The 16,385-nt window shown below is 48.1% G+C and overlaps 1 protein-coding gene across 1 annotated transcript in view; it reads right to left on the bottom strand.

Moving 5' to 3' along the window:
* The window catches only part of LOC147668662 (transmembrane protein 131-like), a gene marked incomplete at its 3' end in the record, with an annotated part of 812,034 nt that overhangs the window by 606,421 nt on the left and 189,228 nt on the right, over window positions 1-16,385 (bottom strand). The window contains exon 2 of the mRNA XM_086948537.1: window positions 1,602-1,663. Coding sequence (XP_086804663.1) covers window positions 1,602-1,663 — 62 coding nt within the window. The remainder of the gene's footprint in view (window positions 1-1,601; window positions 1,664-16,385) is intronic.

Here is a 16,385-nt window from a genome sequence, read left to right as displayed (position 1 = left end):
CTCATACAAGCATCGCTGAGCCTGCTGCAGAGCGGCCACATATGTGCACTCTCTCCACTGCCTAGGCCGGCCACCGCACGCACCGCTAGCTATGCTCTGCAAATACGAACCTCCACAGGAATCCTCTAAGTGCACTGCACAGCCTGCGGCTACAGATGTGCATACACACTACTATCTAGGTCAGCTACCGCACGCACTGCTTGCACTACCGCAGACGAACCACAACAGACATTCTGTACGTGCTCAGCTGAGCCTGCGGCCACAGATGTGCTTACACACTACAACCCAGGCCAGCAACCGCACGCACTGCATGTTCTAGGATATTGCCGTCCCATATCCTCTACGTGCACAGCTGGGCCCGCGGCCACAGATGTGCAGTCTCTCCACTGCCTAGGCCGGCATGCACTACGGCAGACATCGACCACTACAGACATTCATTCTCTACGTGCACAGTTGAGCCTGCAGCTATACCACAGCCTAGGCCAGCAACCGCACGCACTGCTAGCTATGCTCTGCAGATACAAACAACCACAGGCATCCTCTAAGTGCACAGCATAGCCTGCGGCTACAGATGTGCAGACACTACTACCTAGGCCAGCTACTGCACGCACTGCTGTACTACCGCAGATTTGCACCACCCCACACACCCTCTGCGTCTACTGGCTTTGCCTTGCAGATATGAACGGCCACAGACCTACGCTGGCAGCTGGGCCAGCTGCTACAGATGTGCACATTTGCAACTGCCGAGGCCAGCTACAGCACGCACCGCTGGCTATACTTCTGCCGTAATGCACCACCCCACACCCCTTGTACGTGCACAGCTGGGCCTGCTGCGAGAGCGGGACAAAGGAGAGCTGCGGACAGAGGGAAGGGGGGGAGCGGGACGAAGGAGAACTGCGGGCGGGGGGAGCGGGGAGCGGGACGAAGAAGAGCTGCGTGCGGAGAAAAGGGGGGGTGAGAGCGGGACGAACGAGAGCTGCGGGCGGAGAGAAGGGGGGGCGAGAGCGGGATGGAGGAGGGCTGTGGGCACAGAGGCTCGAAAAACACAAACAGGGTGGCAGAGGCAAGAGAAGGATAGTTACCTCATGTCTGACGCTGCTCTCCTGGTTTTACAAAGCAGCAAAATGGCGGCCCCAAAGCTCCGAAAATTTTGGAATCAGGGGCGTGTTTTTTGCGTTCTGAGTGACAGATGATGTCACAGGGCGAAAGAACGCAAAAAACACGCCCCCAAAACCGAAAGACGGGGCGTGAAAGGAGTGACGCCCCTCTCCTCCAATGGCTGGCCTCAGTTTAGGAAGCCAGCCAATGAAGGAGAAGGGCAGGTTCAAGCCTCCCTAACCTAAAAACAAACTCTTCGGACTCCTCCCACTGCTTCGCAGTGCGGCGGTCCTCGACCTAAAAAGGGTGACTTAAAACTCCAGCTGCACTTCCGTACAATGTCAGGCTTACATTATGTAGGAATTTTTAAAGTGCTAAAACATTGAAAGGTGTCTAGCGATTAAGTAACTTTGCATACTGCTAAAAGAACGTTGTTAATTTCAACAACAAACATGCAGTTTAGTTTTAAATGGCGGTGCGCTTAAAGGCAAGAGTGTAGTTACCTGTAACAGGCCTCCTTTGTCGAAGCGCAGCACTTCTATCACATTATCAGACTGGATGAACGCTAGAAACAATAAAAAAGGAAATGTATTAGCTACACCTTAAATACATTTAAATCCGACTTCAAGCACTCCCTGGCATACTCGGTAATCCTCTTATACTAATGCCATTCATACATTAATAAAATCAGTCCCTTTGCCTCTTCCAACAGTCCATGATCACTACTTCGGCAGTATAATAAGAAACACACAAAAGACTATAAAAGACGCATTTGATTAAGGCTACCTACAAAAAGTCACGCCCATTTCGGTTAAAGCTTGCAAGTGGATTCAAACGGTCACCATGTTGGGCGGTACTTGGTAGTTTTAAACCAGTCTTTAGGTAACAATGCTTATTTCTACCGAGCTAGTTGTAAAAGTGCAATTTAGACCGAAATAGGAAGAAAATCTACAATAAAATGATCAATAAATGGGTGCCTACTGTGCATATACGTCGCCAGATTGGGAGATTAATAAGGAACATCCACAGTTCATTTTGGAAGAAGAAAAAAAGCTCCTAGAAATTGTGTGCATGCCACAAAACATCCCTTCCCCTGCAATTTTTGTAAACACAATTAACTCAGTGCTCCCCTCCTGTGAAAGATTACATTCCCATGGAGTACTTAAACGTTTAACTAATTCCCTCTGTGCAGTTCATAACAGACTGTCACGTCATTCTTTTAAGTGTCCGCACATCAAAGACAAGAAGCTATGTCAGATCACTGCTTTTTCTATGTGCCTTGAAAGCTCCCAAAGAAGCAGATTTTGAACTTACAATGACAAAGAAAATCAATGGCAAGAATGTCTTCCTAAAAGGACACTGCAGCATACCAAGGGAAGGGTAGCTTGGACCAGGAGACACGAGAAAGTAAATTTAAAAAATTTGGTAACTTATCCTGTACGTATACAGCACTGCCAGTAGCTTGCATCTTCGAAGTGCTGTAAATTAACTGTGCCACTGTTTCCTGAAGAGTAGTCATCTGAATGACTCCTGAAGGATAAACGGCTATGTTAGCCCGCTTTTATCAGGACGCAGTTACTCATGTCTGACAAGGGATGTATTTAGATCGCTGTGGATATCTGGGGTACAATATGCAGGGCACGGCCTCCACTTTCTTTTAATTTGCATTCCATTTTTAACAGTGCTGAGAAAAAGGAAATACTCCCAACTATGAGAATAACAAGCAGCGATCTTGGAGGGGTGGCGGGAGAAGGCAAGAAGTGTTGTAGTGGGGTGGGGGGAAACAGCACAGGGAGATGCAGAGAGACGCACGCATTTTGTTTTTTACCAATATAGCTGTGCCAGCAAAGTGGGTGCAAGGAACATCCAAGAATATATTTGCATGTTTGTTTTTTTCAAATATATTCTTTTGATGGAATGTAACCACGTCATTCCTTTCGCCCACTACCTCGTTTTTGCTGGCACTGCTATGTCAACAAAGGGAGACTCGAACAGGAATCCCCAGAGGTAGAGGATGTTGCTCAGCGGTCAGAGCTGCCGACTCGGTAGCTAGGGATCCGTGTTTTAATCTCAGCGTCGGTTTACATCCTGTGATTCTGGACAAATCAATTCATTTCACCCGTTCCCCTGAAGAGCACCTGGATAGCCACAAAAAAACATGCAGCGATCTCGAAGGGGTGGTGGAAGCAGGGAAGCAGTGTTGTGAGAATGGTGTAGGGGCGGAGGGAGACAGCACATGGAGATTAAGTGAGGGCACTGCAAATGAGGCGTAATTTAATTTAAATTAACCAAAAAAAAATGAGCAGCGACCTCAGAGGGGTGGTGGGGGCGGGCAGGAATGTTAATGGGAGAGGTAAGGGAATTTGGGGGAGGTTAGATTAAGCGACGGCACTGCAAATAAAGCAGACCGAAGTTTCATTCACAAAACACAACACTTAATGAGCAGAGGCAAGCCACCAAAATGTTAAAAAGTGTGCTCTAAAAGTATAATTACCCTGAAAGGTAAGAGCACATGTAATGGGGCATTCCTTATGGGAGGATACAAAAGTCCAAAAGGAGGGACTACAAAGTGTATTCACCAATATAACGGCAGTGTTTACAATGGACAGTAGGAGGAACCAATGAAAAAGATGGGCATTTCTTGAAGCCCATATTCTAGATAAACCATGTCTCGAAGAGAAAGCACATGCGCTGCCTAGGCAAGACCTAAAAAACATTCCGAGAGAAAACAAAAGGCGATGATTAAGGCAAAATTATTCAAAGATGTTAAAAAAGCGTCTGCTAATAGCAGTACATTGAAAACAATGTGTGTCAAGGGTTGGAGCAGTGACATACTGCAGCTAAACGGAAGTAAGCAAAAACTGAGTTCGGCATCTCTGGGATTATTAGCAGACAGTCAGAAAGTATGGTTATTCAGCATGCTACCTGCCCACAGTTTTGCCATCCCACTGCGTTCTCCCTCAGGTCTCGGCATTCCTGATGTATGGGCGTCCTTGGAAATATCACAAAGGTATTCAACACTTCTGGGAACACAAGACTGTTTTTCCCCTAGAGGTTCTGCTGCCCCAGTTTTTAAATCGATCAACAAGGAGGTGAAAGTTTATGGTGGTGTGGCATTTAAATCGTGCATTGCTCTCCAGTAACCTAAATAACACACACACTCTCTATCACACAAACACAAACACACACACACACATACACTCACCATGGGCGGCTCTAGGCTCATGGTGGCCCTGGGCAGGGAGTGTAGGTAGGGGGCCCCCGAAGAGGGGATCCGGGCGGGGCGGAGCATAGAGGCCAGTGAAGAGGGGGGGAGGGAGGGGTGTTTGGACGGGGAACAGAGCCAGAGGCCACCAATCCCTGCCAGGGGCCACCACACAAATATGTATCTATCCTCAGAGGATTATTATGTTAAGGATATATATTGGTGTGGTGGCCCCTGGGAATTGGTGGCCCTGTGCAGGTGCACAGCTTGCACATGCCTAAGGCCGCCCCTGCACTCACTAACATACACACATACACATACACTCACTAACACACACATCTGGAGAATGTTTGTACAGACTACCCACCCAAGTGAAGACTCAATAGCTCATATTGAAGGACGTGTTTCTTGGAGTTGCCTACCAAACGAGAAAAAAAGCACTGGTAAAGATAATATGTCTGGCGTTAGCTGCCAGCCTTTTCCCTTTGCCAAGGTTTGTTTTTTCAACTTTGACATGGTTTGCGGAAAATGTTATTGTTGTGGGGCTGCAGGACCTGGCCAGTATAAACAGCATGGACTAATCCAATAGTTTTAGCAGTGGCAGCAAGTTTTTCGGCTTTGTTAGTGATTGTTTCGTTTTGTAATGGTTTTTACAAAACTTTAACAATGGGGAATTTTGCAGAACCTCAGTGGCGAAAAGCAAATATATTTATTGTCTCTGAAAGCACATATTGGTATGGTAGTTCCTGGCACTGAAAAGAGATACTTTGTTAATGTGCTCCTTATGGAAGGAGAAAATACAGTTACTCACAGTAAAGTTAGTTAATGGCTAAAGTGGGCTGATCCACTGCACAATGCTTAAAGTGGTAGTGGGTGGAAAAATAGGAATCACAGAATAACAGAACAATGGGTGAAGAGGGCTTCCTGAATTCCGATGAGTATGTGTATTGTACATGTAATTTTAGTAAAATCAAAGTCTTGGCTGACGTCAGACCTAACAAGCATTTACAATGCAATGGTTTCGCCTTTGGAAAAGTTAGAGTTATTGGCATTGCTCATGACATTTTTTTTTTTTTTTTAACTCATAAATAAATGGCATTGTTATTTACATTGCCAACAGCTCTCACAGCCCACACAGCTCTCTCAGCCCACACAGCTCTCACAGCCCACACAGCTCTCACAGCCCTCACAGCCCTCACAGCCCACACAGCTCTCACAGCCCACACAGCTCTCACAGCCCACACAGCTCTCACAGCCCACACAGCTCTCACAGCTCTCACAGCCCACACAGCTCTCACAGCCCACACAGCTCTCACAGCCCACACAGCTCTCACAGCTCTCACAGCTCTCACAGCCCACACAGCTCTCACAGCCCACACAGCTCTCACAGCTCTCACAGCCCACACAGCTCTCACAGCCCACACAGCTCTCACAGCCCACACAGCTCTCACAGCCCACACAGCTCTCACAGCCCACACAGCTCTCACATCCCACACAGCTCTCACATCCCACACAGCTCTCACATCCCTCACAGCCCACACAGCCCTCACAGCTCTCACAGCCCACACAGCCCACACAGCCCACACAGCTCTCACAGCCCACACAGCTCTCACAAATGCTCATCTCAATTCCACTCCAAATTACACATAGAAGCAAGTTTTCTCAAAACAGTTATCTACTCTTTAACATTCTCCCCTTTTTCTCTGCATGCTCCCGCCAAAATAATATCTTTCGAGAAACGTTGAAGTCTTGGGCAAAGAATGCAGATCATGTTTTTTAAAACATATCTCCAAATCATTCAACTCCCCTGCTTGATCCGCTGTCAGGGTAGGCAAGTATTAAAAGATCTCTTGCCCTTCTGGGCCTAGCCAATGTAAAAGAAGGGCATTCTTCTGTTCAACAGAAAGAGCAGTACCACACACAGGCGCATAGTGCACAAATACATTCTTCCATATCTTCCACTGTATCTCTTCACCAGGCAGCATGAAACATTTTTTTTAAAGGTAGAGGTACAATATTCTGCATGGTCTTTTGCCTCCTTCGCTTACAAACATTAATTACACAAAAAGAAATTTAACCAACAGTGAAATAGAAACAAAAATTATATCATTTAACATCGTCCACAGTACACCAGTGACAACTCCAAGGCTTCGTAAAAAAATGCAAGAAAAAAACTAGAAAATGCGCAATAAACAGAAAGAAACAAAATAAGTCTATGCGCTCACTGGATACATCCAGCACGTGTCAAATGTACCTTTTGTTACATGCACACCTGTGCATTCTAGTGTTGAGAAAGCAGACAATGCCAAGGGCCAGTGAGACACCACAGTTTACTTAGACGTGCACATCTTACTTGGGGCCATTTCAATTCACTGCATATACACCCCACCACCTGAAGCGAGCATGGAAGGTCGCCGATAGGTGCTCTTAACAGAACACGCGAAGGTATTCATGCATTGCCACAACACACGGGCTTTTCATCAAATCAGTACCAAGGCGGAGTACAAATGAGGGTGATGCTGTGTGCAGCCAGCGGCACACGCCGCCACCCCCTAGAAATAGATCGTGATACAATAAACATGGCAGGGACAAAGCGGAAGAAATGCGGGTGTCACAGCTGCGGGCCGGCGACCGGCTGCAGAGGGAGGCATTGGAGAGCGGTGAATGTGCTGCAGAATGCGGCTCACCCCCAGGGCCTGCCGGGCATCCCAATGACCCAGTGGCGTAGCTAGAGCTTGTGGCGCCCGGGGCTATCCTTCAGATTGCCGCCCCCCTGGGGAAGTGTTGGGGAAAAAGGACGGTGAGCACCTGAAAGAGGTCTGAGAAACACGTAGTATCGCCGCTAAAGTTACCTCGATCATGCAAGTTACATGCACATACATGACACGGTCCAGGGCTAGACAGCCCCCGTCCCCAAAATAGTGCCACCTGGGGTGGACCGCCTCCGCCTAGCTACGCCGCTGAAGGAAAAGCAGAAGAAAACCCAAAACATACATCAGTTCTACCTACCCTGTTTGTGACATCTCACGAATATTATCACAGCTTGTGCAGGACCCTTGTCCCCTGTCCCCTGTCTGCCCCGCCCATGATCTCAGCAATGTCTACAGACCAGTCCACCACACTGGGTTTGACCACCGACCACCTGTGCTACCTCACACAAATGAAACCTGCCACTAGAGGAAACGCCCATCTCTCTCCAGCAGGTAAATTAATCACCAGAGTTTACTTGACACTGTGAGTGCCCCGAAAACTGCTCAATATACAAGGAACATTGTAGTACTTTTAACACCTCTGTACTGCTACAAAACTGCAAAACAAAAGTTCTATCACTGAAGAGAAGAGTATTTTGAAGTGCAGGCCCATTTAAAACACTGCCCCTGTTACTGTGCTGGCTTGTCCCTGTGTCCAAGGCCAGAGCCTGCAACCCACTTCCTCTACACATAACAGAGAAAGGACCATAGCTGCCAAGGTTTCGGACTGCTATGTGTGACCTTTCATAATTTCAGTGAAATTATTAGTGACATTTCAATGACAATGAGTGAAACCTTCACGAGAGTAACATTAAGCAATGAAGACGGGGGAAACACGCTGGGGTTGAATAAAAAAATGCAACATAAATGAGTAGGAATGTTTTTTCCAAAAGCTGACTTGACCAACAATAGTAAAAATCATTAACCCTGAGAGGTCTGCGCCCACCCCTCCCCCGGTTAGGGAACCTCTATCTGTCCAAGGCACAGATAACACCATGACCCCCACATACTGTCAGAGCTTTACTAGGCTCTATTGACTTAAGTGACACAGTGTGGCTCAAAAACACCGAACGGCCTAACACGATTTTAGTGTGGCTGTATGTGGAGTGGGGCGTTTCATGAAAACGAGTGATTCAACTGACCCAGGCTGTGAGTGACTGCAAAATTACAGCTTGTAACAGAGCAGGCAGCTAAAGATAATCATGACTGCGCACTAGGCGCTGCTAGTTTAAAAGGCAGTAAGCACATCTTTATTGTTATGAGAAACTAGCAGAGTGTGAGATACCATTACTTCACTCTATGCACTGACTCAAGACGTGCGGCAATTCTGTATTGCGCAGCTGCCTCGTAGTAGCCGCAATAACTCCCGGGGAAAACCATGCTGCCCGGGCATTATTCAAACATAGGTAAGCAGCAAAGCAAACCGTGTGCTCTGGCCTCCACAGCCGCCGCAGTCCATTCTTCTTAATTTTATTAAAAACTAGCAGAGAGAGATACAATTACCTCACTCCAGGCGAGCAGCACTTAGGTACGGCCCGGCCTCCTCATAGCCCCACTGACTCCCAGTCCCGGGGACAAACCATGCGGCCCGGGCATGTTTCAGGTCAGGTTCAGTAGCAAAAATGTGCCCTGGGCTGCAGAGGCCGCTAAGATCCTTAGGTTGGCGCAGCTGCCAAGTTTTCAGATTGCCTATGTGTGACATTTTCTTATTTGTAATGCAATTATGAGTGACATTCAACTACTATGAGTGACACTTTCTCGCGAGCAAAGTCAAGCAATGAAGACGAGGGAAATGCATAAATATCAGAAATTACACCCATTTGAGCAACGAGAAACTCTAAGAAAATCTTATAACTGCTACAATGCACCAGGAATGGAAGGGCACTCTGAGAACCAACTGTATCAAACAGGACGGTGAGGCCAGACTGCCTGCAAATGAGCCTCTTGTTCCATAACGCCCACAACTGTGTAGTTTTCAGATTGCTTATGTGTGACATTTCAGTGGTTCCAGTGTACCTATGAGATTCAACTGCCAAATGTGTGATACTTAAGTGACACTTTTGCATGAGTAAAATCAAGCACTGAAGTGCACGGAGATACATAAAGATTAGAAATTAGACTTTTGAAAAATTAGAAGTTCTAACAGTAGCTTAAACCCGCTCCCACACTCACACAGACAATGTCCCCATTGCACAGATTAGTAAATGCTCTCTCGCTGGACTTACCTGACCTACGAGAAGTCTTCCCTGCAGTGCAAGACTGAGGCAGAGAGCTTCTTTGGTCCGTGAATTTGGACAGGAGAGCAAAAGTGCTTGCTGGCAGTGCTCCTGTCGTCTGTAAGTGGCTGCAGCTCGCAGTCTCTGGTTTGGTACTTTGCGTTTACTTTCAAAACCAAACAACTTGCCCACGTGTTATTCCAGCAAGTGGAAGTAGAGCCTCAACATGGATGTTGTTGTCCCTATCAGCATTAATGATACAAGTCCATCATGGTTCATTTATCCCTGTCTTTTGTATACTGACGAGGCTTACAGCTCATTTGGCATTTAGAGGGTCAAATAGTATTATTGCATTATGCTGGTCTTAAAATTTTTTGTATGAAATGCTGGCACGAATGCTCACGTGTTATAGTGCTTCTGCTGGGTGTCCATGACTCATAGGCTGCACTTGCCTGGTTGTTGCACACTTCCCAGGCACCACACAGGGGGCCCGAGTTTCCAGGATTTTAGTAAAATCTTAATGGCAGCACGAGTTGACAAGAGTTGAGCAGCTGTTTTCTTAGGACTCATTACGGAAGGCTCGCCCAGGAGACAGAAATTACTTTCTGGGGGTGGGGGCTGCAGGAAACCCCCTGATTGCTGAAATTACGCTGCCTCCCCTGCCTATGCCGGCGTGCACACAGTGCACCACCAGTGAGGTTTGGCTCACGCCCTGTGGACGTACCAAGGTGCGAGCCCTACTCAGAAAGGTTGTATAGAGCCCGAGGCCTTGTTTAGAAGGGCTGATGTCAAAATGTTCACGCAGAGTTAACAGGCACTCGGCACGTATGGCTCATGCTTTAACGTTAAATATAATTAGGATGTATGTTACCTGTGTCTAGACTCAGGCCTCAAGAGTGAACGCCACGGTACCGCAGACAAGCTTTTAGGAGGCAGCAGGCCCCAAACTCGACTCCGGCAGTTATGGTCCGGACTCATTAGGCGCGCTGCAAGCTCCTCTTAATTTCTCTCCCGGACTGAACAGCAACAGATCCAACTCCGGTCCAGACGCCGCAGCACCTTGGAGAGGCTTGCAGCACGCACCATACAAGCCGGCAGTGCGAATAGCACCGCGCTCCACTCCAACACACATTAATCTTTAGGAAACTGATAACTGGCACTCGTTGGGTCGGGTGAGTCCAGTAGCAGCCACTGAGACACATTTTTGAAAATATTTCCTGCGTGCGTGTGAGCAGAGGCGCGCTTATTGCGCCCGGCCTCACACAACTAATTTCAGGCACGGAGAGAGCAAGGCAATGCAAACACCCACTGACGCTGCAGTAAGGAAGTCACGTGCGGTGCTGCTGCGTGCGCAGCGCTTGTTCTTCAAACGGCGGCCCGGCCTGCCATCTGACACCCCACGGCAGCGCACGAGCCACCGAGCATCCTCGGTTACTTACGGCAGCAGGCAGGTCCTTGACGCCTCAGGCTCTCCGCACGTCCCCCGGGGCTGGGGTGTCCGCCGGCTCCTCCCGCTGCCAAGGGCCTGCAGCCACCGTCCGGCAGTCTGCGCCGCTCTCGTACCTCCTACCCGGCTCCCTGTCCGCAGTCTCCTCCCCGACAGCCCGGAGCAGCCACTCAGAGCCGGGCGGACTGTGCTGCCGCCGCTTCTAATCAGATGTTGGCAGCTGAAGGAGAAGCAGGAATGCGCGCTCGTGTTTTTGCTGCTGCCTAGGCCAGGCAACTCCCCCTCCGCGGCGCTGCTCGCCGAGATTAACTATTTCTGTCCTAGGAGAGCGGCGGGGATTATTTTCAGGATTGAAAGAGCCTCCCCGACCCCGGAGCAGAAGACGGGCACCAGGAAACGGGAGTGGGCGGGAAAGGGGGAGGAGAGGCCGGAGCAGGAAGGCAGGCATCAGGAAGCAAGCGGGAGGGGGCGGGAAAGGGGGAGGAGAGATATTTTCAGGATTGAAAGAGCCTCCCCGAGCCCCGGAGCAGAAGACGGGCACTGGGAAACGGGAGTGGGCGGGAAAGGGGGAGGAGAGGCCGGGCATCAGGAAGCAAGCGGGAGGGGGCGGGAAAGGGGGAGGAGAGGCCGGAGCAGGAAGGCAGGCATCAGGAAGCAAGCGGGAGGGGGCGGGAAAGGGGGAGGAGAGACGCTGACGACGGCCGGAGCAGGAAGGCGGGTGCCGGCAATGCCGGACCAGACACGGGGGCGTTCCCGGCGTCGCGTGACGTCGGCAAAAGCCAAAGAATGTCGGGAACGCCCCCGTGTCTGGTCCGGCATTGACGGACAGGCCCCTCGTCCAATGGCAAGGCTCCGTTTACGGAGCCAGCCAATCAACGACGAGGGCCGAACCAAAGCACCCTACGGTTCTCAACAGGATTTCGCCTGCGCGGAAAAGCTGCGCAGAGCGCAGCTTCCGCTAGGCGAAACCTAAAAAGGACTATACTGCATCCATAATAGTCCCGAATACTGAAAGGAACTGCTTTGTAGAAAGATGTCCTCACTGGGAAGGATAAGTAGATGACAGTGACCTTAGTCAATGGCTGAATGGGCTGTATAAATATATACTGATCATAAATGTAACCTTATCTTTCTTCTTTTTAGGCCTTGATTTCTTATAACCTTTGTTATAAGAGGGGGTTCACGTTTTTTAGAACTGGAATCATATTTGAAGGATGACAATAGTCAACAATGGGAAAACGTGAACGTTTAGGATACATTAGAATAATTTTCAGAGTAGAGCTCATTAGACCTTGACATGTAATCAGGGGTTGCCAGAATGTATAATCAATTAGAACATAGTATTTCAGTTTACCAATGGTTGGTTGGCGGAATAAGCAATGGACAATTTGAGTTCTGTAGTAAATGTATTTGAGTACATATGTTTACCTAAACGATTACTTGGGCGTGATTTTTTTTTGCTTCTATGATCATTGGTTGTTTTTGATAATGATGGAATGCCACTGCAAAGATGTATCTACTAATGAGACATTTTCATAGGTTATCATAAAAAAAAGGATGTATATATTTGTCAGGGTTGATGAATACTTTTAAAACAGATTATTCACATTTTTTATTTTATAGCACTACATTCACTTGCTATTTTCTGAGACTTAACATGATAGATTAATTAAAATGTATATTTCTGAGCCACCCGCACTGAAATATGACTGTGCACTGCGGATGTACCCATGTCTTCTAAGTTCATGGTGAACGCCCCAAGTCCTATGCTTATTTTAACAACCTACAAACAAATAAGAGTGTAGGTTTGATAAAGGTCTGCCTGACCGAAACAAGTTACCTCTGCTTGCCACTGCAATCCTGTTTATCCTAATGAACATTAAACTTAAGCAAGTTCTGCTAAGTGCTCTCTGAACTCTGCATTGCCTTACCTGTAAATGCACATCTGAAAAGAGATGATCGGACAGCGAGTATCATACTCTACCCAAGTCAAGAACTCAAGTTCACTGTTGTCCATTAGTTACTATTTAAGGAAAATCTCTCCCCAATCTTTTCACTAACACCGCCAGTAAAGGTCTATTTTACTTTTGCACACCCCTTTGCCTTCAGGTGTTACTATTTGAGAATGGCCCACTTTTGTTATCAGGCTGCTAATGGTGTTGATTGATTTTACTCTTTATTTATTTTGCTATGGTCTTGTACAAACTTTCCCTCATGTATACACTTCTAGATTACACTTCAATTTGTTTATTTATGGCTATTTTTAAAGATAACATACACTCCAAAAGAGTCCTGTGGCCCTATTCACATCAGATCATTTGATGAGATGCGGATTTTATCTTAGAGAAAAAAAAATCCGGAAAACAGCCAAGCTTTGAAGGATAATCTGAATTATTTAAGGCTTTTGTCTGGTCACTGCAAATGAAATTCTTCGTTGGTCCTCTAAAACGGCTGCTTATATATCCAAAACTACATATTTAACAACAAAATTGTAGAGCAGGGAGGAGGGTAGATGGATGGAAAGGATGCCGGTTTACAGAGCTGAAATGCTTCGCTGCCAATAACACCTACATTTGTGAACAAAACCTTGGCCTACAGCAGTTTAGAAATAGCTAACAAAGTTTGGCATGAATTGTCTGTTGAGCTTGGAGGTACTCACAGCTGAAGTTTAGGAAACCTTTTTCAGCAGTTGTTTCGCCCACTTTTGTGATTTTGCTTTGAAATACTTTCTAGAGGTTTTAGTTTTTTTCTGTGTTAAAGACTTGAAAGGCCTCTATATTTTTAGGTCAAGCCTAGCTTTGCAGCGCATGCACTGCCCGCTTTGCGAGAAATGCTGTATTAGGGTATGTCTTAGAAAAGGTGTGGAAGCCCCGCCCATATTTTTCATTGGCTGGCGTCATCGTCCATGGTAAATGCTGCCTTCTGATTGATAATGAGGCTTCTTAGTCCCTCCTTGTTACCGTCCTGTCTCCTTTTAGGACCGCCCATCAGGACTGGATCTTTTACTGGCAGCGTTACACTGTCTCCTTCATTAGTCAGTAAGCACTATATTTTTTTTCACAATGGCAACAGCTTGCTTGGTATTGGTATTCAGGGTTTTAGCGCGCGGCTGTAGAGCCAGTGAACCAGGTCAGCAGAGCCGCTCTAGAGACAGATCAGAAGAGCTGCTGTAGAGCCAGGTCAGCAGAGCTGCTCTAGAGCTAGAGAACCAGGTCAGCAGAGCTGCTCTAGAGCCAGAGAACCAGGTCAGCAGAACCGTTATAGAGCCAGAGAACCAGATCAGCAGAACCGTTGTAGAGCCAGAGCCCCAGGTCAGCAGAGCCACTAGAGAGTTAGAGAACCAGGTTAGCAGAGCTGCGTTGAGCCAGAGAACCAGGTCAGCAGAGCTGCTGTAGAGCCACTGAACCTGGCCAACAGAGCCACACTAGAGTCAAAAAACCAGGTCAGCAGAGCTGTTGTAGACCCAGAGAACTGGGTCAACAGAGCCTTTGTAGAGCTAGAGAACCAGGTCAGCAGAGCTGCTCTAGAGCCAGAGAACCAGGTCAGCAGAACTGCTCTAGAACCAGAGAACCAGGTCAGCAGAGCTGCTCTAGAGCCAGAGAACCAGGTCAACAGAGGTGCTCAATACCCAGAGAACCAGGTCAGCAGAGCTGCTGTAGAGCTAGAGAACCAGGTCCGCAGAGCTGCTGTAGAGACAAAGAACCAAGTCCGCAGAGCTGCTGTAGTGTCAGAGAACAAGGTCAGCAGAGCTGCTCTAGAGCCAGAGAACCAGGTCAGCAGAGGCACTCTAGACCCAGAGAACCAGGACAGCAGAGCTGCTGTAGAGCTAGAGAACCAGGTCCGCAGAGCTGCTGTAGTGTCAGAGAACAGGGTCAGCAGAGTCGATCTAGAGCCTGGGAACCAGGTCAACAGAGCTGCTGTAGAGGCACAGAGAATGAGGTCAGCAGAGATGCTCTATGGCCAGAGAACCAGGTCAGCGAACTAGGTCAGCTGAGGTGTTGTAGAGCCAGAGAACCAGGTCAGCAAGCTGCTGTAGAGCCAGAGAACCAGGTCAGCAGAGCTGCTGTAGAGCCTTGGAACCAGGTCAGCAGAGCTGCTGCAGAGCCAGAGAACTAGGTCAACAGAGCTGCTGTAGAGCCAGAGAACCAGTTCAGCAGGGCCGCCCTAGAGCCTGAGAACCGGATCAGTAGAGCCGCTCTAGAGCCAGAAAACCAGGTCATCAGAGCCGCTCCAGAGCCAGAGAAGCAGAGCTGTTGTAGAGCCAGAGAACTGGGACAACAGAGCTGCTGTAGAGCCAGAGAACCAGGTCAGCAGAGCTGCTCTAGAGCCAGAGAACTAGGTCAGCAGAGCCGCCCTAGAGCCAGAGAACCAGGTCAGCAGAGCCGCCCTAGAGCCAGAGAACCAGGTCAGCAAAGCTGCTCTAGAGCCAGAGAACCAGGTCAGATCTGCTCTAGAGCCAGAGAACCAGGTCAGTAGAGCCACTCTAGAGCCAGAAACCAGGTCAGCAGAGTTGCTGGCTGCTGTAGAGCCAGAGAACCGATTCAGCAGAGCTGCTGGGGAGCCAGAGAACCAGGTCAGCAGAGCCGCTGTAGAGCCATAGAACCAGGTCAGCAGTCCTGCTGTAGAGCCAGAGAACCAGGTCAGCAGTCCTGCAGTAGAGCCAGAGAACCAGGTCAGCAGTCCTGCAGTAGAGCCAGAGAACCAGGTCAGTAGAGCCAGAGAACCAGGTCAGCCGTCCTGCAGTAGAGCCAGAGAACCAGGTCAGTAGAGCCAGAGAGCCAGGTCAGCAGTCCTGCAGTAGAGCCAGAGAGCCAGTTCAGCAGAGCCATTGTAGAGCCTGAGACCCAGGTCAGAACAGGTGCTGCAGGGACTGGAGCAGCACACACGTAATAAGACACAGAAGAGGTGCAATGATGCAGCGTAATATGGCACATTCTGTCGCAATATTAAGCTATTTTGTAATTTTACAACACAGTAGTACTGTCTGGGTAGAGGGTTCTCCTCATTAGCAGCACTCTAACACCCAAATACAGCCATCAGCAACGAAATGGTGACAGTTAATCTTTGCAAAGCGTCTGTCCCCCCTGGGATCACGGCTGATGCTTTTTAAAGCCTCTTTTGATCCATATGAGCTAGAATCAATGTTTGCAACGGATACAGAAGATATGAATCATGAAGCAACGATGGAAAATATGTAAATACTCCAAGAACGTGGCAGCCACAATATTGCGATATTTCAGTGGTCCTGCCTATGAGCAAAGACTTGTAGTGTAATGGCGTTGATTTACTTACTGTGTTGTAAATCCATGGAACTGTCCCCCAGAATATTTGGGGGAAAAAAACCTTGAATCACTGATTCTGTGGTACAGATAAAGTAAGGGTTAAAGTGGAGGCCATGCAATGTCACTGAAGTCAGGAAGGAATGGGCAGTTCTGGACAGCATTGTCATTCTCCAGGTAGGAATTCCTATGCAGGGTAGAGCCAAGTAGCTGGGATGAAACTAGCATTTGCAATGCAATAGGTCTCTCTTACATGAGTTGAAGCTATTGTCATTGTAAATGACAATGTATTTTGTTTATGTTTTAAAAAGCAAAACATAAATTAAAGGCATTGTCATTTACAATGCCAATGGCTCACACTTGCGTAAATGCGAGACCACATGCATTGCA

This window comes from Lissotriton vulgaris, unplaced genomic scaffold (assembly GCF_964263255.1).
Source record: "Lissotriton vulgaris unplaced genomic scaffold, aLisVul1.2 SCAFFOLD_700, whole genome shotgun sequence".
Taxonomy (NCBI): Eukaryota; Metazoa; Chordata; class Amphibia; order Caudata; family Salamandridae; genus Lissotriton; species Lissotriton vulgaris.
The sequence above is the reverse complement of the archived record's forward strand: the minus strand, read 5'-3'. Positions and strand labels throughout refer to the sequence as shown.